The sequence below is a fragment of the Pelodiscus sinensis genome, chromosome 16 (assembly GCF_049634645.1).
Source record: "Pelodiscus sinensis isolate JC-2024 chromosome 16, ASM4963464v1, whole genome shotgun sequence".
Classification (NCBI taxonomy): Eukaryota; Metazoa; Chordata; order Testudines; family Trionychidae; genus Pelodiscus; species Pelodiscus sinensis.
The window spans coordinates 23,012,415-23,035,746 of NC_134726.1; the positions used below are offsets into that span (position 1 = coordinate 23,012,415).

Consider the following 23,332-nt stretch of genomic DNA (forward strand, 5'->3'; position numbering starts at 1 on the left):
AGGCGCTGGGCGGGAGAAGGTGAATGTGTGCACAGGGCGATTGCGAGGGCTTACGCTGCGTGGTGGCGTCATGACGTTCTCTTGTTTTTACGTAATCGCTTCTGGGCTGGGGACGTTCTGTCTGCGGAGAAGCGCGAGCGACTTCCTGGTGCGGGGGCGTCGCTTTTTGAGGGTGTGGCAGGGTTGCTGGGGGTGGGGGAGCGGTGGATGGTGGGTAGCCCGGCTGCGCGTCGGCATTGAAGTGTTTTGGGGGGAGGGGCTGGCCTGAGGCCAGGGAAGTGGTTTGGAGCAGCCCTTCTGGGGTCGGGCTGGCCTGGGGTCAGGCTCCAGGATATGGGGGATGCGAGAGGCAGGCCTTGAGGCAGCCCTGATGGGCAGGTTTGGGGGCAAGAACGGGGTAGGTGGGTGGAGAGAAACTTCCTGGGATATCAGTCTCAGAGGGGTAGCTACGTTAGACTGTAACTTAAGAAAAAACAAGTAGTCTGTAGCACCGTGGAGAGGAATATTCTCTCTCGCTGTCTCACACACACACACACAGGTACGTATGCATATAATGAGCTTTTGTGGGCAAAACCCCTCTTCCTCGCATGAGAGTTGAGAGAAAAAGGAAAAACCTCCAAATTTATAACTGAAAAATAGAGCCCTTGGCATTGCCCCCTCTTCCTTCTCTTTCTGTAGTAAATTGGGCGGTTTTCCCTTTTTTTCTCTACTCTCTGGGGAAGGGCTACTCAACATGCAGGCCACATGTGGCCCACAGCTTGTTTGTTTGCGGCCCGCAGTGCAGTTTGGGTTTATGTGGGTTCAACACATGGCCCACAGGTGGGAGACAAAACAGAAATGTAGTCAATATGGTCTTCTGTTGATATGCGTTTTAGTAGTTAAATTCCTGGACTGTAGTTGCTCGTTAAATGTGCTGTCATATGGGTGGAAATTGGGTAAATATTGAATTTTATTAGTATCCGCAGAACTGACTTACCGGTAAATGGGGCCTGTGTGTTATGTAGTCTTCCCTTAATCTTTGTATTCATGTCTGTCCTTGTGAAAGAAGGTATTTGCATGTACAGGCAGTCCCCGAGTTACGCGGATCCGACTTACGTCGGATCCGCAGTTACGAACGGGGCCGTTCCTCTCCCTGGTCTCCAGCAGACCAGGGAGAGGAAGCAAAGCGGCGGAACACGTGGGCAGCAGACAGGGCTGTCCGCTGCCCACGCGCTCCGAGGCTTGGCTCTGCTTTGCCCCCCCCCCCATCCTCCTGGTCTGCAGACCAGGGGGACGGGGGGCGGGCAAAGCAGAGCCAAGCCGCAGAGCGCCCGGCCAGCTGACAGCCCAGAAGCGTCTGGGCTGTCAACTGATCGCGCGCTCCGCGGCTTGGCTCTGCTTTGCCCCCCCTCCCCCGTCCCCCTGGTCTGCAGACCAGGAGGATGGGGGGGGGCAAAGCAGAGCCAAGCCGCGGAGTGCGCGATCAGCTGATGCGTCTGGGCTGTCCGCTGCCCACGTGTTCCGCCGCTTTGCTCCCCATCCCCCTGGTCTGCAGACCAGGGGGACGGGGAGCAAAGCAGAGCAAAGCCACGGAGCCCGAGGGCAGCAGGACAGCCGCGTCTGGGCTGTCCCGCTGCCCCCGTGCTCCGTGGCTTTGCTCCGGACACCTGTGGTACAGCAGCTGGGGCGCTGCCAGTTGGTCCCGTAGCGCCGCTCTGGGTGCTACTGGACCAACCGGGCAGCACCCCAGCTGTTCTGCCCCAGGCGTCCTGATTCAGCCACTGCTGGTCAGATTCAGCAGCGGCTGAATCAGGACGCCTGGGGCAGAGCAGCTTGGGTGCTGCTGGGTTGGTCCAGTAGCGCCGAGGAGCGGCGGCACTACTGGACCAACCCAGCAGCACCCCAGCTGCTCTGCCCCAGGCGTCCCCAAGTCAGCCGCTGCTGAAACTGACCAGTGGCTGACTACAGGAAGCCCCTGCCCTGGGCTTCCTGTAATCAGCCGCTGATCAGTTTCAGCAGCAGCTGACTTGGGGATGCCTGGGGTTCTTAAGTTGAATCTGCATGTAAGTCGGAACTGGCGTCCAGATTCAGCCGCTGCTGAAACTGATCAGTTTCAGCAGCGGCTGAATCTGGACGCCAGTTCCGACTTACATGCAGATTCAACTTAAGAACAAACCTACAGTCCCTATCTTGTACGTAACCCGGGGACTGCCTGTATATGTAACCACATTTAAGTTGCAACTCTCAGCATGTGCTGAGAGTATCATTGGCTCCCAGGGCTTCCAAAGTTGAGTAGCCCTGCTCTAAAGTGCTACAGGATTACCTGTTATTCTGGGGTATAATGGCCAGTTTGGGTAGGAGGCAGGCTCTACTGAGGGTGGAAAAAAGGGTGTGGGTGAATGTGTGACTGACTGTACATTGCTTCCTGTAGGAGGGACAGGCACAGCAGAGTCCTCAAGATGCCGGGAATGGTGATATTTGGGAGACGCTGGGCTATTGCTAGTGATGACTTTGTTTTTCCGGGAGCCTTTGAGCTTTTCATCAGAGTGATTTGGTAAGAGATATCCCATCCTTATTTCCCACCATTCTCCAACCTTCGTCGGACCATGCAGCTGGAAAATATTGGTGGTAGATGGTCTGCCATGAAAGATGCAGTGTACATTTGTGATGCCCTATCCTTATTGCTGTAGAGCTTATGGACCAGGATCCCATTAGGTTAGGCATTGTATAAATAGAACAAAAAGCCATTTCTTGCCCTGAAGAGTGTATAGTGTTTAAGACAAAAGACAACAGATAGATTCAAACAGAGGTATTCAGCCTGTTGCCATTCGCTCCTGGTGATAGCAGACTAAAGGCAAAACTGCTCAGCCGCTGATTGACTATTGACAAGTGACTTCTAATGCTTTGTAAAGGATAATGTGAATGTTAGGATTGTTTTAATTTTAAATGTATGTTAACCTCCATGCTAACTGGAGAAATCATTGGGCTTTTTAAGAAATTGTTATATATCTGTAGATTATCTTGTTATAAAAATCAACATGTCTGGGAAGCTACTGAGTTGGTTTGTTTGTTCTGAATATTTGTTCAGATGTGACATGAGACCATCTGGTTCATTTGTTATTTTGTTTCATGGAAGTGAGAATTTTTTTTAACTCTTTCATGTATTGACAACCTGGGTTTTTATATGGAGAATGAGACTTAATATAAATTAATGCCATACTACATAGTAATCAGTGGCTACCACTTCAAGAAATGGCTGTATCACTTAAACTTCATCCATCACTGACATGCTCTGGGATCCACATGAATGAAAGGGGCTATAAAAAAGGATGAGATTACTGAATTTGTTGTCTCTATTATACTGGAGTTTTTACATTCTGTGATTTTTTTTCATTGTGGAAGCACTACCCTTGTGAATTATATTTAAATCAGCTTTGTGGTGAAGTATGTATCTTTCTAGAAGTGACAAAATTATGGTACTGTTTTTCTGCAGGTGGATTGGAATTCTTGTTTTCTACTCCGTTCACAAAGGGAAATTTAACTGTACTGGAGGGGGCTTATTACACAGCTACCTGCTTGTCCTCCTCATTCTCCTGGCTGCCATAATATGTGCTGTATGTACTATTGTGTATGTCAGTATGCAAGGTAAATACTTAATCTGCTATATTTATAGTAGTAGGATCTGTATATTTTATGTAGATTTAACATTAAAATAGAACATCTTTACAAACACTCGAGTGCCCTGACAGCAATATGTGTTTTATAGTAACCATTTATCAACATTAATACTAATAATACATATAAATTAAACTCTCTCTGATATCTCTATTTGGTTATTTAAGGCTAAGAATTTACCATAGCCTGGAGACAACTTAAAATAGGGGACTTCAGAATATCTCCTTAGACCCAAATTAGATTCAGCAATGCTGCTACTTTCACATCCAGCAATGTACTAGTTCAGTAATAAATGATCTGGAAAGATAGACTTCCAGGGGAAGCTATGCACAAAGTATATAGTGTCTTATTAATTCAATAATTATGTCTGGTAAATAAGGAGAGTTTCAAGTTCAGGTAGGAAGCAAACTAATATATGGGAACATATGTGCAGACACCTTATCATGGGACATAGAGGAACCAGTAATGGCTCCTTTGTATATTGATTTGTTTGGGAGCTTCTTTATAATAAGGATAAATCCTCCTAACATCTGTCTTGGCTACTTTATATGCGTCCGTTATGATAGTATTTGAGCGCTTCACAATCTCTAGTGTATTTATCCTCTCAACAACCCAATGAAGTATTACCCACATCTTAGAGAGGCTATGATGTGCCTGAGGCCACACAAAGTGTTAGAATTCCCAGGTACAAATCCCTACTCCACAAGTCCTAGGTTAGTGCCTTAACCATTGGACCATCCTCGAGAGTTCTAGAAAAACAGCTAAAATATTTAAGCATCTGGAGGAATTAATCTGATGAAAGATAAAAATCAAACTATAAATTTAGGAAAGATTTTGGGATATATTATATGTATGTATCCCAAGAATCTGCCCTGAAGGATCCAAGCAGCACTGGGCAAGTCTTCTGGGATGTAAATGAATAACCAGTTACCCGGTAAGCACACTCTTAATGGGTTATGCTTACCGGATAATGGTTGTTATCCAGGAGCAGCTTATGGCTTGCCGCAGATGGAGGGCTGGGAGTCAGTAGTCTAGTGCAGGATTGGAAGTAGCAGCTCTCCTCTCCCCTCCCTCCCTGCAGACCAGCATGGGGCCAGATATAGCTGGGCTGGAACAGTCCTCCCCACCCACTCCCATCTAATCAGTTGACCAGTTACATTTAACATTTAACCAGTTAACTAATTAAAAGGGATTTTACATCCCTGTCTTCTAGTATATAAATATATGTATTTAAACATCAAGGAAGCTGAAGGATTGTTCAGCATAATTAAAGGTCATATAACTAGGAATTGCCAAATAAGAGTTCTCAGAAATCCAATTTAAGTTTTCCCTTTCTTAACAGTGAATTGTTTTTAATTGGGGGAATTATTTCCAAAGGGACATGGTGGAAATCCTGCTACTCATCTCTAAAACTAAAATAGAGAAAACTAGTAAATATGTAATAAGAAAACTGGAAAAATGGACTAGATAATTAAGTCTCTTGTATCTTTGGAGTCAATTAATACTCCTACACTGTTCCCCTTCCTCTCAAATAAAAACAGTTTAAGTGCTTTCTAATAGTAACATTATTCTATTGTTCGCTAACTTATGTGCTTAGATCAAATGAGTGGGCAGCAGTTAGGCCAAGTTACATGCAGTCTCATTTGTGGCATGAAATATTCAATTAATGTAGCTATCGTGTGCTTGACAGTATTTGCAGCGTTAGAGTGAAAACTGAAGTTCACTACGTCGTCATTTTGTTGGGTAGCAAGTTTTTTGTCAGTGACATCTCTGTAGTTTATAATCTCACTGTATAAAAAGTATTTATAAATTAGGCTGAGATGCCATGCAGCTTTTCTTGTAACTCACAGAAAATATAATAAGATTTTAAAGACTAGAAATCTTGACAGCTTTGGTTCTCTTCATAAGATAAATGCCACTTTTTAAAAAATTTTGATTATACTTTTTCTAGAACACTATTTCATTTCTAGACCCAAATTCTCCTTATTTTATTCTAAAAATAATGAAATAAGGCTGCATCATGGATTAGTGGTAGTATTGCAAACTGACACACTTGAGTGCATTTTGTGTCCCATGCTTATGCAGGTGAAAGCGTCACAGACAACTTGATTGATTCCAAAGGAAGGGGACTAGATTAGGACATTAGCTAACTCCAGAGATTTTTTGAGTTGGTTTAGGTGGACACTGTTTAACTGGTCTTCTGACCAAAAAAATGGAGTATTGCAATAACAGCCTTCTGACCAGGGCATGGGGAATGCTCCTGAACTGATTGTATCTTGTGTTCTTGTATGTAACTATGTTATTAAGATAAGCAAAATAACCTGTATGGTGATCATGTTTCCCTTGTAACTAAGATGGCATTGAGAAAGGACTGAACAAAGATCAGTGATTAACTCTGATCTCTTGACTGGATAAACCTGTAAATCTTTAAAGGTGCAACAGCAAATAAGAAATACTGGTTCTATGCCAGTATAGTATGGCAAGCATTTTTTTTTTTTTTTTTTTTTTTTTTGCTTCTGTATAAATGTAAGGAATTCTGAATGTAGGCAGCAAAGCTCAAATCCAGAGTACCAAAGAACTGAAGGCCGGCATTACCTTTTTGCAAAGCTTTGGGTTTGTTAGGGGCTCAGTACTGCTGAACTGAAGCTATAGTAGAAGTCTTTGTCAAGGCCAGAGGTCAGGAACCTCAGGCCCTGGGGCTGGATGCAGCTCCCAGCTCCCCTCCAATATTAAAATCTACTAGCCTGCGTGCATTCTTCCCCCCCACCCCCCACCCCCCAGGGCTCTGCTATATGAGGAGACTGTTGGGACTATCTTTCTCCTTCTCAGTTGGGGGGCCACACCAGTGAAGGCTTGTTTTGGATTTTTGCTTCTCACTTGTGTGCAGCCCCTGCCTGATTTTTCTATGGGTCTGGTCCCCGACCCAAAAAAGGTTCCCTACCCCTGGTCTAGGCCCTAGAACAGTAATTCCTAACCTTATGGAGGAACCCCTAAAATTTTTAATATCCTGAGGAACCCCAACCTATGAAAACGTTTGCTTGGCCAGAAAAAGTTGACGACAGGGAGCACAATTCAATTACTGCTAAATTATTGTCAAGAAAATGTATTTGTAAAGAGCTGTTTTATTCATGCATTTATTTATTTATATTTTTATATATATACACACACACACACATCACACACATACATACTGGGCTCGCCAAGTGGTTCTGTGCCACGGGTGAGTAGATGACACTATTTGTTGAGCTGTGTGCGTGCGTGCGCGCGCACACACAATGTCAGCTTACATTGTTAAGAAAAAAAAATTTATTCCACGATTTCTCACAGAACCCCTGACGATGCTCTGCGGAACTCCAGCGTTCCGTGGAACCCTCGTTGGGAAACACTGCCCTAGAGAGTGGAATTGAACCCTATATGATCTGGCTGAGGCCGAAACATATCTTCTGGGAAATGAGATGTGTGCAACAACAGATACAAAAATTCTGGTGGGAAAGCACAATTGTAGTAATATTTCTAGTTTTAAACAATGAAAAATGCATAAGATGTTTACCACTCAGTTCTGACATTTCATGGTCTATAGCTTCACATCTTCAAAACTTCCCTGTAAAATCTGAGATTTGTTGTATTTTTTTTAATATATTTGACTTAAATTTCACTCTAGCAACCATATTGTAAACACTGATGCAATTTTATTCTAGTTTATGTACATAAGATATATTGGTAAGTAACTTAAATTCCATCTGTAATTTCAGGAACAATTTCTAACCCTGGGCCAAGAAAATCTCTTCCTAAACTGCTTTATACTCGGCTAGCTCTTTATATCCCAGAATTGGTCTGGGCAGTTGTGGGAGCGATATGGGTATCAGACACTGATGTACGTTGTGAAAGGACTGTGGTAAATGCCGTATTTGGGACAGTTATTGCAAGGTAAAGATATAAGCAAAATTTACTTTGTTTGTATTGTGCATGCAGCAGGGAAAGGGGCTTGCATTTGTGTATTAAAAAACTTGTGAGGATTTTTGACAGCTCAAAATTGGTTTTTTGTTTCAAATTAATGGAGTTTCTTGAATTATGTGAACATTAAAACTGTGTCTGTGTCATGGGCTAGAAACCCCAAACCTGTCCCTTGACCTCTAGATTAAGGGGTGATCAGGGAAGTTCTGCACACTGCTCCTGCCCCAACTCTGCAGCTCCTGTTGGCCAGCAACCATGGCTTAGGGATGTGAACAACTAGTCAACTATCCAAGCAAATGCTTATCGGATAATTGACACACTAGTCACTTCCTCTCCTATCAGAGGCAGCAAGTGAGAAGGAACAAAAAGGAGGAGTGCTTCAATGCAGCAGCACTACATGGAGCCCGATGTCTGCCACTTTGAAATGCCATGTGCAGCCCAGAGCCATCTGGGCAGTCCCCAGCTGGCCCTGGGCTACACGCAGCGTTTCAAAGCGGCAGACCCTGGGCTCCACATGGCCTTGCCGATTTGAAACGCTGAGTGGAGCCTGATGCCAGGCTCTCCACAGCATTTCAATGTGGCAGTGCCACATGGAGCCCCCTGGGCTCCATGCAGCGCTGCTACTTTGAAACTCTGCAAGGAGCACAGGGCTAGTGGTGGACTGCTTGAGTCCCCTGCTGGCCCTGTGCTCCCTGCAGCGCTTTCACCTTTCAAGTGTAGCAACAGCCCTGGGCTACACTTCAAAGGCAGAGGTGCCCTTATCAACTAATCAAATAGTCAATGCAAATTGTATTGACTATTTGATTAGCCGATTAATCTAAATTTAACATCCCTACCATGGCCAATGGGAGCTGCAGTGATAGCACCTGCAGGTGTAGGCAGCATGAAGTTCACAGAGCAGCCTGCCCCTTTCACCTAGTGGCCACATGTGCAGACTACTTCAGGGAGCAATGCAGGGTCAGGGCAAGCATGGAGCCTGCTCTGCCACCATTGGAGAGCCACATGAGGTAAGCTGCCAGTCTGCGCCCTTCACCCTCTTCCTGCATCCCAACCCCCTTAGCCTCTCCTGCACTCCAGGCCTCTTGTCCCCATCTGCCCCAGCCCTGAGCTCACACAGCCAGCTGGAGTCTGCATCCCCTTCATGTTCCTCATTCACTGCCAGAGCTCAGAGCCCCCTCCTGCACTTTTAACCTCTAATTTCAGGCCCCACCCTAAATTCTGTGGAATGCCCTGAGCCTTCACGTGCATGCTCACACCCCACAAGACTATGTGTGGTCTGTAACTGATACTCTCCCCTGACCAATGAATCAATGACCCCCTGATGGAAAGCAGGTTCCTTGCACTTTCCTTAAGTGTGGTAATGGCATATGGAACCTTCCACAACTTGAGGTAGCTATTTCAAAGCAAAACCAACAAGGAGTCCAATGACATATTAAACACTAACCCATTTATTAGAACATAAGCTTTTGTGAGATACAACTCGCTTCCTCAGATGCTGGAAGTGAGTTGATCTCACAAAAGCTTATGCCCTAATAAATGTTATTGTTTAGGGTGCCACTGGACTCCTTGTTGTTTTGGCTGAAACAGACTAACATGACTGCTGCCTCTCTGAAAACTGTTTCACAATAGCTGTCAGTGGTGAATGATTGTAGTGGTTTAGCATTTTATTGAGCTGGCAATCTGTCGCATTCCTAGTGAATTGGTGGGTGGCCCTATTACAAAGGCATCATCAGTACCAGTAAGTGAGTGTGCTGGTGAGATGCCATAATCTGTATTTTTCTTTTCCACCTGACAAGAACTAGCTGCATACTCTTTAGGAGCACATGGTTCACCAAGCCTTTCCTTCCACATCCTTCTGTTTTGCAGCTGGGTTATCATCATCTTCACCGTCGTTGCTGTTTTAATCGTCTTTGATCCACTTGGGGGGAAAAAGACACTATACCTGGCTGACAATATAAATCGCAACTTGGAAAGTAGTCAGTCAGGCCAATTGTTTTATAATGTCAAGAAGACTGCAACCAGAGTCTGGGAGACAAGAATCAGGTTACTGTGTTGTTGTATTATGCAAGATGATGATCACCGAGTGGCTTTTACAAGTATTGCAGAGCTTTTCCGTGACTACTTCTCAGTAAGATGGAAAGATGTTTTTTGTTGTTTTCGTTCCATTTGACTAAACACTGAAGAATCCATACTACAGTATTTTCACATGTGGCTCTTGCCTTTCTGTCTGAGACTTTAGCAGTGCCATTTACTTAGGTATCAAAAATCTGATTCTCATCTGCTCAATTCTGAAAGAAAACTTACACAACACTGCCCTCCTTTTAGCAGGGGCTCTATTGCCCTAAAGGGGGGGGGAAGGGTCTGGGAAAGTTGCACAGACAGGCAAACAGTCTTAAAACTTGGAAAAGTGACGTACTGAAGTAACTACTGTTCTCAGTCTACTTGATTTGACACACTTGGCACTTCAGACACAGAAGACAGATAGGCAATAGCTTCACAATAGTGAATTAGCCTCCACTTTTTCACCAGTAAAACTGCTTTATTGTAATATCATTCTTGATTGCATTAAAAAGGTACTTTTCCTTGTGCAAACACATCCACCATCTTCACTACAAGAAAAACCCTAATCTACTGGAGTTTTCTCATGCTTTTCTAAGAATGTCTGGTGGTATTAATTGAACTTGTCTATATTGAGAGTTTAGATTTCTCAGTGAGAATATAGGGATGTAGTTCAGTTCCCTTTCTCTTTTTTGGGGGGGGCGGACAGTTCCCTAGTCAGGAGAATGAGAGTTTTTAAATCCGGGTATGTGAGGATCCAGAGTTTACCATTTTTCCCTTTGCTCATAGTAGGGAATGGGACAAACAGCAGACATTTTAGCTATGTTAGTATCTCTAGAGCATACAAGGAGGTTATGTAAAAGCAGTTCTCTCATCCTGAACTACACCAAAGTGGCCCATACACAGTGGAAAGTGTCTCTTGGATGCTGTCAGAAGCTCATCCAACTGCCAGCACACGGTACTACTGTGTGGGAGAGCTGACTCCAGCAGTGGCCTTAGGATTTCAGAATCAAGGTTGGTGAGAGAGGTTCTTATTCATTTGAAGTAGTAGTGTCTGCATGTTGCTGTACAACTGCCTCCTAGCTAGTGGGTTGTAGAATAGTAGAGCCTGGATAAGAGGAATCCTCCTGGGCAGCTGAATTAAAGCTTCTCCCTGTCTGGACCTGGACCCTTAATTTATGCATGATAGAAAAGGAAGTGCCCATATCCTGATTTGGTTGAGTCTTCTCATTGCAGTCAAACTTAAATCCCAAGTCTCATGGCTAATAGAAGGGGGATCCTTCTGCCAATATTTCTGATTATTATTCATGATCTAGCTTATTTTGCCAGTCTCATTTCACATAAGCTGCTAAGAGCCTCCCAATGATCTCTCTTGACGTTGGATCAATTTGAACAATAACTTTGTGATGAAAATCTCCCTGGCCTTTTAATGTGGCTTCTTTATAGACAGAATAATCTTCATGGGGGCCCTAAGAACCCAATCCTATGAGGTGCTGAGTGTCCTCAATTCACATCAACTTAATTTGTGGCTGTAATGCTTACCACTTTGCAGGACTGAGCCCTAAATGGCATGGTTGTATTAACAGTACTGCTAAAAATCTGTAAGCAAATGTTATGTAGCTTACCATAGGTTCAGCGCAGGAGTATTTGCTGTTGACATATCACAGATAACAGCATAGACACGCCTTCAAAATTGCATAGTAGCTGTAGAGGGAGGTGTATGGGTTTTTTCTTAGTTGATTTTGACCATTATTAGTCATATTCAGATCATATTTTGCTTTAGGGCTCCACAGGCCTTTTAAAGGAGATCCTTTTAACATTCATTTTTACATTGGAATTTATGTATGTGGCGTTTATTTGCAGAACATGTAAAAAAATGCAACATTGAATAGGAATGTTTCACAAGCATGCCTGTCTTTTTGATGTAAATATATTTACTATAGAACTGCAAAAAAAAATTTTTTTTTAATTTTCAGTTCATTGAAGATGAAGATTTATTTTTAAAGCATTTTTTACCCCATTTCTTTTGGTAGGACACTGATCTGGTACCTAGTGACATAGCAGCAGGCTTGACTCTGCTACATCAAGAGCAAGATAAAGTGGAAAACTGCTCAAAAGAGCCTGAAGAAATCCTATGTCATACTCCGCTATCTCATGTGGTAAGATGTGCTCCAAAAATAGTTTTGTGATACAGCTTGTTAAGGGATAGCGTTCTGTCAAACTGAAGAAGATGCAACTTTTGTAAAAATGAACTTTAAAAAAAACTAAGATTCTGTATTTTAAGTTCAAATAGAAAATGCTGTAGTCCAATAAATATTCTCTTTTGAGGTTTGCTATCAAAACATTGCAATATTTTACTAATACATGAGAATCTGAAAGTGAAAGTGACTGAAAAGTGATTATAAACTTTAAAAAAAAAAAAGTGTATTCTAAAACTGGACAAATAAGGTGGGATCTTCAAAAGCATCCAAGTGATTTAGGGGAGAAAATTCCATAGACACTTTAAAAACATACCACACCACAATCATGTTTTTATTAATAACACCTAAATTAAACTTTGAAATGGGAAGTAGGCATATGTGAAAATTATAGTTTTCGGATTACCATGAATATGTACAAAAATAAGATGATAGTCCAGTGCTATGTGCATAGAGCCAAGAATGTGCTCTTATAATCTGAAAGACAAGTATACTGTAAGTGACCAATATCAAGATGGGATGAAAAGCAGAAATAGTAACTGTTTAGTGCTTGCTGATCAAGAGTGACTGTTCATACAGGGATCTTCCACTAAATGTCTCTTAAATGTCTTAAAATAAAATGGGAAAAATCTGTAAATTATCTTGTACCTTTTTATAAACTTTAATTTCTCATCTAATGCACCATTTCCACCAAAATAAATGATTCTGCTTCAATTGAAGCAATTTAAATGCACTCTGTTGACTAGATCATTCCTTTTGAATTCAGCTGATGACGGGTCCTATTCAAAGAAAAAAATTTTGTTACAATCTGTAGCCTTCCATCCACCAACATCCTTTAGAATGAAAATTTAATATTCACTACCTTGTTTATCAGTGCGTAGTGAAATGTAAACTTGGTACTACTAATGAACAATTACTTTAAATAATTAATATTTTCAAGACTTCAGCTTTATTAACAAACCCTACATTTTCTTCTGAAATAAGAAAGTTGAATATGATGTGAACTCTTCCCTCTAAGATGTTCGTTTTCACTTACCTGGGACTTGCAGTGAAAAAGTAAAAGAATAAACTTCATTGCCGTGACTATTTGTCTATGGGGAGAGCTAAACTCTCAATATTACAGGAGCATGTGTGCGTGTGCATCTGCATTCTTTATCCTGGGCTTATCTTACATGTACAACTGGTGACTTTTTTTCTCTGCCCCTCTTCCCCTCCCCTCCCCCGCTCCTGTTTCCAGACTGAAGATTTGGATATCGAATTAGAAAATGCTGCTCACTACATGCAGTTTGCTGCAGCTGCTTATGGATGGCCCTACTACATATACACTAACCCATTTACTGCACTCTGTAAGCTTAATGGTGACTGGTAGGTTGGTATAAAATCTTGAAAGTGCATATTTTTTTAAGTATTTAGCTTTTCATACAAGTAGAGATCACTTAAATAGAATTTGACAAAATGAGAGTTGCTTGCTACTAATAAGTATACATGAGCTTGACTGCTAGAGTTGTCTTTCACACATTGAATAAAAGAAAACCAAGCTTCAAAATGCTAATTCCAGTTCTGGAAGAGTAGGCAAGCTGTTTTCTGTAGCCAAACTAAACCAAGTCATACACTGAACCTGATGGAATTTCTGTGTTTGGCTAGAACATAAGTTTTCAAAAACTGCCAATTACAAATGTTCAGAGCATGTTCATGGGCATCAATGACTGGTCCAGAACCCTACTGATTTTTTTTTTTAATAAAGTTGGAACTCTGAAAGGGGGATGGGAGACATAGAGCAACAACTTTGAACACCTCTGAAATTGTCTATCAATTGAACAGTTGGTTAACGGCACCCCTTAATACCTTACAGCATAAAACTACCTCTGTCTCCACTCTACCTGTCCTAATAGAGTTTAGCATGTTTGCATATTGAGTGACTTATCTCCCAGACAAATAATGATTTGCGGAAATTGGGGCATGGGAGATTGGGAATGTGCACAATCCCTCGCATAGGAGGCAAAATGGGACTGCACACATCCTGGTATAAAGTAAAAATTGAGGGACCTTGGTATGGATGGAGTAGAAAGCACCCAGGATCACTAGCATAGAGAATAGGGGGAGGGACAGAACCTCTAGTGAGGCAGAGATTGGGGTACATTGTGTGCCCCCTCTATTACATCAAGATTCCCCATCTTCCCAGTGCTGGGGCATGGAGAGAAAAGGGTTCACTGAGCTCCTAGCATGGAGGGAATTGGGGTCCACACAGAGCTGCTAGCATGGAGGGGAATATGGGAAAACTTCAGAGTGTCACTGAAATAGAGACTGGAGGGAAGCACATAAGGCTTTGTGGTGTAGAGTGGAGGAATTCAGGGAGTCCCTAGTGAATGCAGTGAGCTCAGCCTATGCAAGATAAAGAGTATAACCCCATTGTTTGCAATCTTTTGCTTCTTTTAAACTATGTAAAGAGTTATTGGGCTTCATTCAGCCAGATCAATTTTAGTATCTAATAAGGCATTTGATTGGGTTGAATGGATAATCCTCAAAATGGAGTCGTGGGATGTTGGAATCAAAGCAAATAGAAAAGGGTGGATTGTTGCCTTATGCTTCTGCTTAGACAAGTGTGAATAAATGGAAGTACATTGTTTCTTTTCTATTTTGTGGAATCAGGCAAGACTCTCTTTACAGTGGAGCCGTTTGCTTCTATTGAGTCAGTAGTTAAAGATCCTGATATTGCCTCTGTATAGGCAAGTTAAAAGGTCTCTGCACAGGCAGCCAGCTGCACTGCAACAGGTGCAGGATTAGAATCTATAATAAGTAACTCTCACCATAAAATGGCTTTGTATGTTAATGTTTTGTTTAACATTGTGTATCCATGTCAAAATTAACAAAAGAAATAGACATATTTAGAAATTACACTAAGTGCATCAAAAGGACAAAGTTTCCTATGTCTGACTTCAGTAACATTGAAGTTGGCCCAGAAAAAGTTGTCTAACCCACCTTGTTTCCAGTATTCCGGGATCTTCCTAGCTACCATAACCTACAAAATAAGTCAGCTAATATTAAGAAGGCATGCGTAATTTTATATAGTCACTTCTGTTCTTTGTGACATTAGGAATGAATATTCCATCCAGTTTTAATTGTCATGAAGCTAATTATCCTCCTGAAATGTGTCAGTAATAAAGACTGAGGAGAAATTGAATGAATTTTATAGCTGAAATTGTGGTTATGGGTCAAAAACTATAATTGTTTTTCTACTTGACATTTTTCTTCAAGTTTATAATTTTTATCATTTGGATGTAGTTTTTTAAAACTTTTCTTAGGAATTGCCTTGTTTATTTGTTTAGATTTGTAGGAATGATGTATTAGCCAGTCTTTGAGAATAAACACCCAATGTGCTCCCAATAGAAATCCTACCATGAATGTAGTTGAATTCTTTATCTGAAAGGAAATGTAACTGGCTGGAACTGGCAAGTTCACTTTTCTTTCCTGTGTTTCCTTAGTTGCAGAAACAGCCCAACAGAATCTGATATAATTGGCGATGATCGTCTTAACTTTCACTTTGGATCTATCCTACAAATAACAGGGCTCCAGTACAGAGATTTCATTCATATCAGCTTTCATAACAAGGTAAACTTTCTAACCAACATTGAGCAAGAGAATTCTCAATAGCTTCTTGAGTTCACTTAGAAACCAGGAAGAGGATGCTTTACTCTCCTCGCTCTCCACTGTTCTAAAATAGAAGCCCCAACTAACTAGGGATGTGAACGACTAGTCGACTGTCCAATAAGCAAATGCTTATCAAATAGTCAACACACTAGTCAGCTAGTCATTTCCCTGCCCCCTTGCTGTCTCTATCAGAGGCAGCAAGGATGGGGAAGAAAAGAGGGTGCTTCAAAGCAGCAGCATCATGTGAAGCCTCAGACCAGAACCCGGGTTCCACGCAGCGCTGCTTTTTTGATTCACCGCATGCAGCCCAGGGCCAGCTGTGCAGTTCCCACGTTGCATACTGTGTTTAAAGCGGCAGTGCTCTGTGGAGCTTGGGATCCCAGCTGACCCAGGGCGCCACGCAGCGCTACTGCTTTGAAACGCTGTGGGGGGTATGGAGCCAGTGGGGGAGTCCCCAGCTGACCCCAGGCTGCACGTGATGCTGCAGCTTTGAAACACAGTGAGGAGCACAGGGCCAGTGGAGGACTGGCCCCATGCCCCCTGCAGCACTTTCACCTTTTGAAGTGTTGCAACAGGCTGCTTATACACTTCAAAGGCAAAGGTGCCCTTATCGACTAATCTAATAGTCAATGCAATTTGCATCGACTATTCGATTAGTCAATTAATTGAAATTTAACATCCCTACAACTAACCAAAAATGTTTTTAAAAATCATTTTAAAAAATAACCCCACAGCCTCATATACAGATGCTTGTTTAGCTAACAGTATCACTAACATGGAGTTTTTTTTCAGTACTGACTGACTTTACAACATATAGCAAAAGTTCTCATGTAACCTTGTACAAGAATGATAAAGATCCTAATTATAACATAAAATAGATCTTAAAAATCCTGAGTTCCTTAAAAGTTTATATGCCTAAATAGAATTTCATGATGTCATTGTTCATTTCTTTCCAGGAAGCTGCAGTAAATTTTTACTGTTCTTGAAAATTTGGTGTCTTCGCTAAACACACCTAATTTTTTTTTTTTTTGCCCTACAGATTTTCGAGATTCCATTTTTTGTTGCTTTGGATCACAAAAAAGAAGCTATTGTGGTTGCAGTGAGAGGAACCCTGTCTTTTGAGGTATCATCTGTTATGTAACTGGCTCTGGAGATGGCTATGTCCTGATGGTTTGGAAGAGACAGTGTACTTCCTTGTAGTAGCTAGACAAAATAGTGCTACAGTGACATAATGAATTAAGAAAAAAAACACTTGCAGTTGTTAGCAGTGAGATGGGGAGTAAATAATTTTAAGTGATAAGCCTGTCCTTGGATGCCTAAGAACCTATACACCATTTTAAGGAGCAAGTGGGAGAAGAGCAAAAGTAATTGTCAATATGGTGTGAGGTGTATTGTAGTGCATTCCAGATTTTGCACCATAGCTTTTATCAGAGTATTGTTTGTATATTTAGCGCTATAAATGGCACTTTGGGAGGGGTTTCTAGATGTGTGTAAGAGACATTCATGCATCTCTTTTTCTATGTGCAATTACTTGCAGACTCCAAGTTTGCTTGAGGGTTTTTCTGTAATAAAGACCGCATCAAGGGCTATGAAAATTCCCATGTAGATGTCTGTAGCATGAGGAATCTGTCTCATTTACTTGCAGGATATCCTCACTGATCTGTCAGCTGATTGTGAAGACCTGACACTTGAAGATGTCCTGGAAAATGGTTTTGTACATAAGGCATGTGCTGTCTTTAACCATATGAAATTATTTAGTCAATTAAAAAAATAAATTAATCCTACATTTCTTCAGTTAAATGGAAGTAGGCAAGCTGTCTGAGTGACTTGTTGGCAGTGTTGTTCTCTGCAGAGTTTCATTTGTTCTAGTGTTTTGTTTGCTTCTTGTAACTCTTTAAATTAAAAAAAGGAAATAAAATCCTAATTGTGCAGTATAGTCATTCAGGTGCCACTGTGGGACAGTACGTAAGTCAGCAGAGCACTGAAATAATTAACTAGAGGCTCACATATTTTTGCAATCAGGAGTGTGAATATTGTGTACTGTTTTGATTTCATTTAAAGAGATATGTGTTGCATTTCCAACTGGACACTACGTTTGTCTCTAACCGAATACTGTCTTCTAGGGGATAACTCAAGCTGCAAATTACATCTACAGAAGGCTAATAAATGATGGCATTTTAAACCATGCTTTCACCACTGCTCCTGTAAGTAACGACTCCTAAATTATTCACTCTTGTTAGCAGTGTTTCTAACAAAACACTTTAGTTGCATTGGAAACTAAAGTGAATGCACGCTGTCTTTCATTCTCACCATATGACTCTTCTGTTTTTGTCTTTAGGAATATAAACTAGTTATAGTCGGTCATAGTTTAGGTGCTGGAACAGCTTCCATATTGGCCATCATGCTCAGAAAGTCCTTCCCAACATTAAGATGTTATGCCTTTTCTCCTCCAGGAGGATTGTTGAGGTAAAACAATACCTGGTTTTAAGTGAAAGATACACTAATACAGAAATAATTGAGATATTTGCCCAAATGTATTCCTGGTATGTCTGAGTGGAGTTTCTTCAAAGATGGATTTAGCTCATCTCCTTCTGACATAAGCTGTAGTGGTTTTAAGCTTAAATATGTTAAACTTGAACAGGTTTATCTTGTTCTGACTATTGGATTTGCCTTTGTAGATGGTGGCTGTAACTTGTTTTAGCTTATTTATAAAATAAAATTCTCTGGCAAATTTGTAATGGTCCCTTCTCTTGAAATACTTTGTTAATTCTGTTAGCAAATTCATTTTTAACAGTGTAAGTACGTGCTTCACACCAAATCTTTAACTAATCTTGACCTGTTCAACATACAATCCTAAATTTCAATGATTCTAAGGGACCAAAATAAGTCCTCTTGTTCATCCCTACTTATTAGCATGTGTAAAGGGGTTTAGTATAGTCCACTCTTGAATTAGTCTTAAAACATTAGCTCCAGAATAAAGTCCAGTAAAATAACTTGAGTTTTTAGCAATATATTATTATACAATAGAGGTCCTAGCAAAACTTCATATGCACATTTTTATTTATTTTGTAGCAAATCACTTGCAGACTACTCTAAATGCTTCATTGTGTCAGTCATTCTTGGAAAGGACCTTGTTGCAAGGTAAGGATATGACTTAAGATGGACAATTACATGGTTTTTATTCAGCGATAGCTATTCTCCAGCAGTTGGCTGGCCCAAGAAGCTTCTTTTGACTTTGGTTTGTATGTTAAACAGGTTAAGCATGCCCAACATGGAAGACCTGAAGAGAAGGATAGTAAGAATAGTTGCCAATTGTACCAGGCCAAAGGTAACAAAGTGACAAATCAATATGATTTTTAAATTGTTAGTTTTTGTAAATTATTATTACTTACAAAAATAGGGAATTGGTTTAAAATCTCTTTGTTGCCTTAAAAAAGACACTGAAAATAATCTCAATTGTATTGTCTAGTTTTTGGGGTTAGTATTAGTGAGAAAAAACATGATAGGCTGCAATCAAGGAGGCCTAGTGGAGGCTCTCTTGCTGGGTAGCATTGTTTATTTACCATCCCAATTTGTTGCTATGTTGGCTAGAAGGGTCTAGGAGTATGCAGAGAGTAGGAGTGTGCAAAGTGTTTAATGGGTTGGTGTACCTCGGGTGTTGCTCATAGTGATCCCTGCAGCTGATTAAGGAGTGATTGATAGATCAAAGATGGAGCACTCCACTTTGGCCCAGTAGGCCAGTTTTGGTCCTATCTTCTGGGATCAAAAGAGTAGGAGTTTCGTAGTAGGTGCTCCTTCTCCACATCACCAGCAGAGGTTTTATCTGGCTGTACCATCAGCCCTTATTATACATCGAGGAAACCCAGGCAGAGTTCCAAAAGGAGGAATGCTTATATCCTCAAGAGCGTTTGTCATTAGAGAGAGTCTGCATGTTGGATGGGGTGTTAGAGTGATCCTCTTGGAGGCTTGAACATGTTGTCAAGAACATAACTGGTATTGCGAGGAGTGGGTTAACAATTAAAAACTGCCATCTGTTGATGCCTGAAGTTAAATAATATAATCTTCAAATGGTTTTTCTAGAAGATGTGTACTTCCAGAATTAGCAACCCTGTGGTGGCCCCCTGTGGAGAGTTGAAGTTTAAGCAGCTGATAGGCATATAGAGGTTTTGGATGGAGGAGAAGACTTCAAGTTGAATAAAACTAGACAAAAAAAGAAGCTTAATTATTCAGAGTTGGAGACATTTCCCTCTGAATTGGCCTTACTTAAAAGCACCGTCTACCAAAAAGTGTCTGTAATTACTCTGTAGAAACTTGGGTAGAGACACCTTACATTTTGTGTTTGTCAAATTAAATTATACTACTTTGAAAATAAACATCAACATTTTGTATTCTGCCTCTTTCTCTCTGAACTCAGTACCAGATCCTGCTGCATGGGTGTTGGTATGAAGTGTTTGGAGGAGGTCCAGATAACTTTCCAACTGAGTTAGATGGTAGAAGTCACAATACCCTAACCCAGCCTCTTCTAGCTGAAGAGAGTTTAATGATGCATCGGTCACCTTCTTACAGTGCCCTTGGGGATGAATCTCCTCTAAATGCACCACCCCGGTATCCTCATCTTTATCTCCCTGGAAAAATCATCCATATTGTAGAAGAAACCAGCTCAAAAAGGTAAATTATCAGCATTATGCTTCATTGAATTAAGTTCAAGCTTCTTTTCACCTTAGAATTAAAGGCAGGAGTTTTGGTGTGTCTGCTCTAATCTTCTCCATATTCATATTCTCTGTTGTATCCAGTCTTCTCTAATGTTCATTCCTTGTTTCTTTTACCTACTTCTGACTCAATGCTTCTTTTTACCCTCGCCCTCAAAACAGCCTCCTTTTTCTTTTTCCTGTTCATTGAATACGGTCTATTAACATTGCAGCTGTAATGACCAAATCTATTCTACATCTTTAAACTATAAAATAGCCAGGACAGGTACTAGTTACATGTTTCAAGGATGCCTACCACACAGCACCATATAAGGCATCACAAAGTATGTAGGTGCTGTAATGGTGCTGCTGATTGCTTTGTTACATGCTACTGTGACGTTATTTTTTGAATGAGCACATAGCTATTGTCAAAGATGGTGTAATATTGTCCATTATACTGAAATGGGCTTGTCTCAGCCATGGTACAGTCAGATTAATGATGTAGTACTGTCATTTCTATTATATACTTGCCACAATAACTGTAGCCTGAACATGCAAATCTCTCTGCTTCTGACTCTTGTACTTGGAATTCTCAAACTGGTCCAGCAAGAACCTTCCTGCTTCAATTCAAGGGAGGAAGAAGACATGATCAAACAGCAAAGAAAATGCGGTTATGATAGAAGCTTCCAAAAGGAGAAGCATTTTTAAGGGGTTAAAAAAAAATCTCTTCCCTTCTTCCTCATTTTCTACTCTACGAGCCAGCAAAATTCCTTCCTTTGTCCAACCCCTCAAAATTCTGTTTTGAAACAGACACAAAAAGATGGGATGATTGAGAAGAGTGTCCTTCTTGACCAAAGAGTAAGGAGGAGGAAAATGAAGGAGAGAGGACAGGCCAAACTCTTTTAAAGCACTTTCCTTACAGCAGTTTAACAGTCCACTTTCTTCTTTCACATTCATTTTGAATGGTTTTTAGCAATTTTCAGCATTGCAATAAACCACCGGTATTCCCAGTTGAGTGAGTGGGTAATTAATATCCATAGCCTGGATTAATAAACTCCCTGCTCTTCCTCCTCAGTTCAGTTTGAGATACATGTAATACAGCTAATTACTGTAATACTGTATTGGATATTAGTAATTAGCAGGAAGCACCCATAACATAACAGTAATCAGTAAATAACACACCATTTCTTTGTCCAGCACATGTAGCCTCATACGTTATTTTGATATATAGCTAAAAAAAACATTTTAAAAAGGGGCTCTTCTAGAAATGTTCTTTCTAATGCAGAAAATGACAATATTGGTCTAGTTTTATATTGATGAGAAATATGGACAAAATTATTAGCTAGATAATGTGTTCATCATTAACTGAAATGCCATTTGATTATATAGTCTTTCAGTTTATCTGCACAAATGTTGCACTAGAACTGGATCGGTAACTCAAGATAAGAATGTGGGAAATAGGAGAAGCTCTCAAATTAGTTTCCAATCTGTGAAGTTGTTTAACCATTGATACCAATGGGAGCAGAGTAGGCCAATACAGTATTTTGTGTGTTTAAGCCTGTGTATTTTTCTAATTATGTAAAATTATTAGTGGTAACTGAGAAGTTTTGTAGATTATTAAATGATATAAGCAAAGGTTTAAATGTATGACCAATATGCTTTCCAAGGCAGACATGTGGATTTCAGAGATTTGCATTGGATAGTGGACAATCAAACTTCATGATATTCTGAATGTCTAAAAGGCTTTATAGAAATATTTGTCTTTTTAGGTGGTGTTCTTCTGATGTCAAATATACTGCAAGATGGTCAAAAGAAACCGCCTTTAGCAATATTTTAATAAGTCCCAAGATGGTAACCGATCACATGCCAGATGTTGTGCTGAAAGCCCTGAACAACTTGACTGAGGAAAAAGCATCTTGTGTTACGTGTCAAACAGATGGAGACTTTCACACCAACATAGTATAGCTAGAGGTCTAAGAACTTTTTTTTTCTTTAGGCTTCAAGTGTTCAGGAGCCTTTAACCTCAGACTTTGGTGTGGGATTTTGTTTGTTTGTTTGTGTTTTTTAACATGCCTAAAATAGAAACTGGGAAGGAGGGGGTGTCTTGGTCACTGTCATAATGCAAAACTCATTTTACTCTGCAGAGGTTCTTCAGAATTAAACATTACTGGCTAACTGTAATTAAGATGGTTAAAATGAAAGTAGTCAGAATGTTGACACAAGCAGATAGGAGCTTTCTGGAAATGAAACAGTGAGCACAGTTTTAGCCAGTTACATGTAAATTACTGTACCTTTTATTTGATAGTTGGAACGATTCCGTTAAACCAAGAACACAACTCCTAAGAAGATTGAACTAGAGCAGAGGAACCATAACACCTAAATGCTAATTTCAGGTCTGCGACAGACTTACTGTTACCTTGAGAATGTCACTTAACTAACTTCGTGCCTCTGTTTCACATCAGTAAAATGAGAGTATTAACCCCTCTTTGCTAAGCACTGAGATTCATGTTTGAAAGGTGCTATGTGAAAGCACAATAGTAAGAAATGGGCATTCCTAGTAGCAAATGAAGAAATTGTAAATCTAGTATGAAGAGAGGGTTAAAAAACTTTCTATTTTGTTTTTCAATAGCCACTCTTAATATGCACTAGTTACCGCAGGTATTTTCAGAAGGCATCTTATTTCATGGCAATCAAGTAATCCAAACATTACATAATTATAACAATGCTGCTTGGATACATGTGCAATATTTTTGTATCTGATTTTATGCATTTAACTCCACAATGGGGGAATAATGGCAAAAGAAATTCTTAAGGGGAATGGACCATTGTGTGCTCACGACACCTGAGACTAATGACCTTCTGACTCTTACCTTCCACACATTTGATTCCATTGGAGTGTCTAAGAAAACTTTGTATGTACCAATTTCACAACTCTACCTTTTAAATTGTTCATAATGGTGAATGTCTGATTAAACTTGGTTGCTTTGTACAGAGCAAGTGATCTTTTTGTAAAAAACCATATTTTGCTTGACAGTCCCTTACTGTATTTTTTAAGAAGAAATGTAGCCTGTGTGTATTGGAGTAGTAAAGTTTGTTTTGATAAGGTGCAATAAAATGTCTACTTGAAAGTGC

General features: G+C 40.7%; 1 protein-coding gene across 4 annotated transcripts; it reads left to right on the forward strand.

Moving 5' to 3' along the window:
• Positions 1-23,331, forward strand: DAGLB (diacylglycerol lipase beta). Of its 4 annotated transcripts, none has more exons than XM_075899487.1 (16): positions 1-19; positions 2,411-2,533; positions 3,473-3,624; positions 7,407-7,581; positions 9,475-9,736; positions 11,700-11,825; positions 13,102-13,229; positions 15,347-15,473; positions 16,552-16,635; positions 17,158-17,235; positions 17,636-17,716; positions 17,851-17,978; positions 18,585-18,653; positions 18,768-18,840; positions 19,927-20,180; positions 21,970-23,331. In XM_075899487.1, exons 2-16 carry the CDS (start codon positions 2,439-2,441, stop codon positions 22,163-22,165), a joined length of 2,028 nt encoding a protein of 675 aa, XP_075755602.1. In that variant the 5' UTR covers positions 1-19; positions 2,411-2,438; the 3' UTR covers positions 22,166-23,331. The 4 variants fall into 4 exon arrangements, with proteins under 4 accessions (XP_075755602.1, XP_006112870.1, XP_006112871.1 ...); XM_006112808.4 differs by having other exon boundaries at positions 14-148; XM_006112809.4 differs by lacking the exon at positions 1-19 and adding an exon at positions 89-172.
• The last annotated feature ends 1 nt before the right edge of the window (position 23,332 follows it).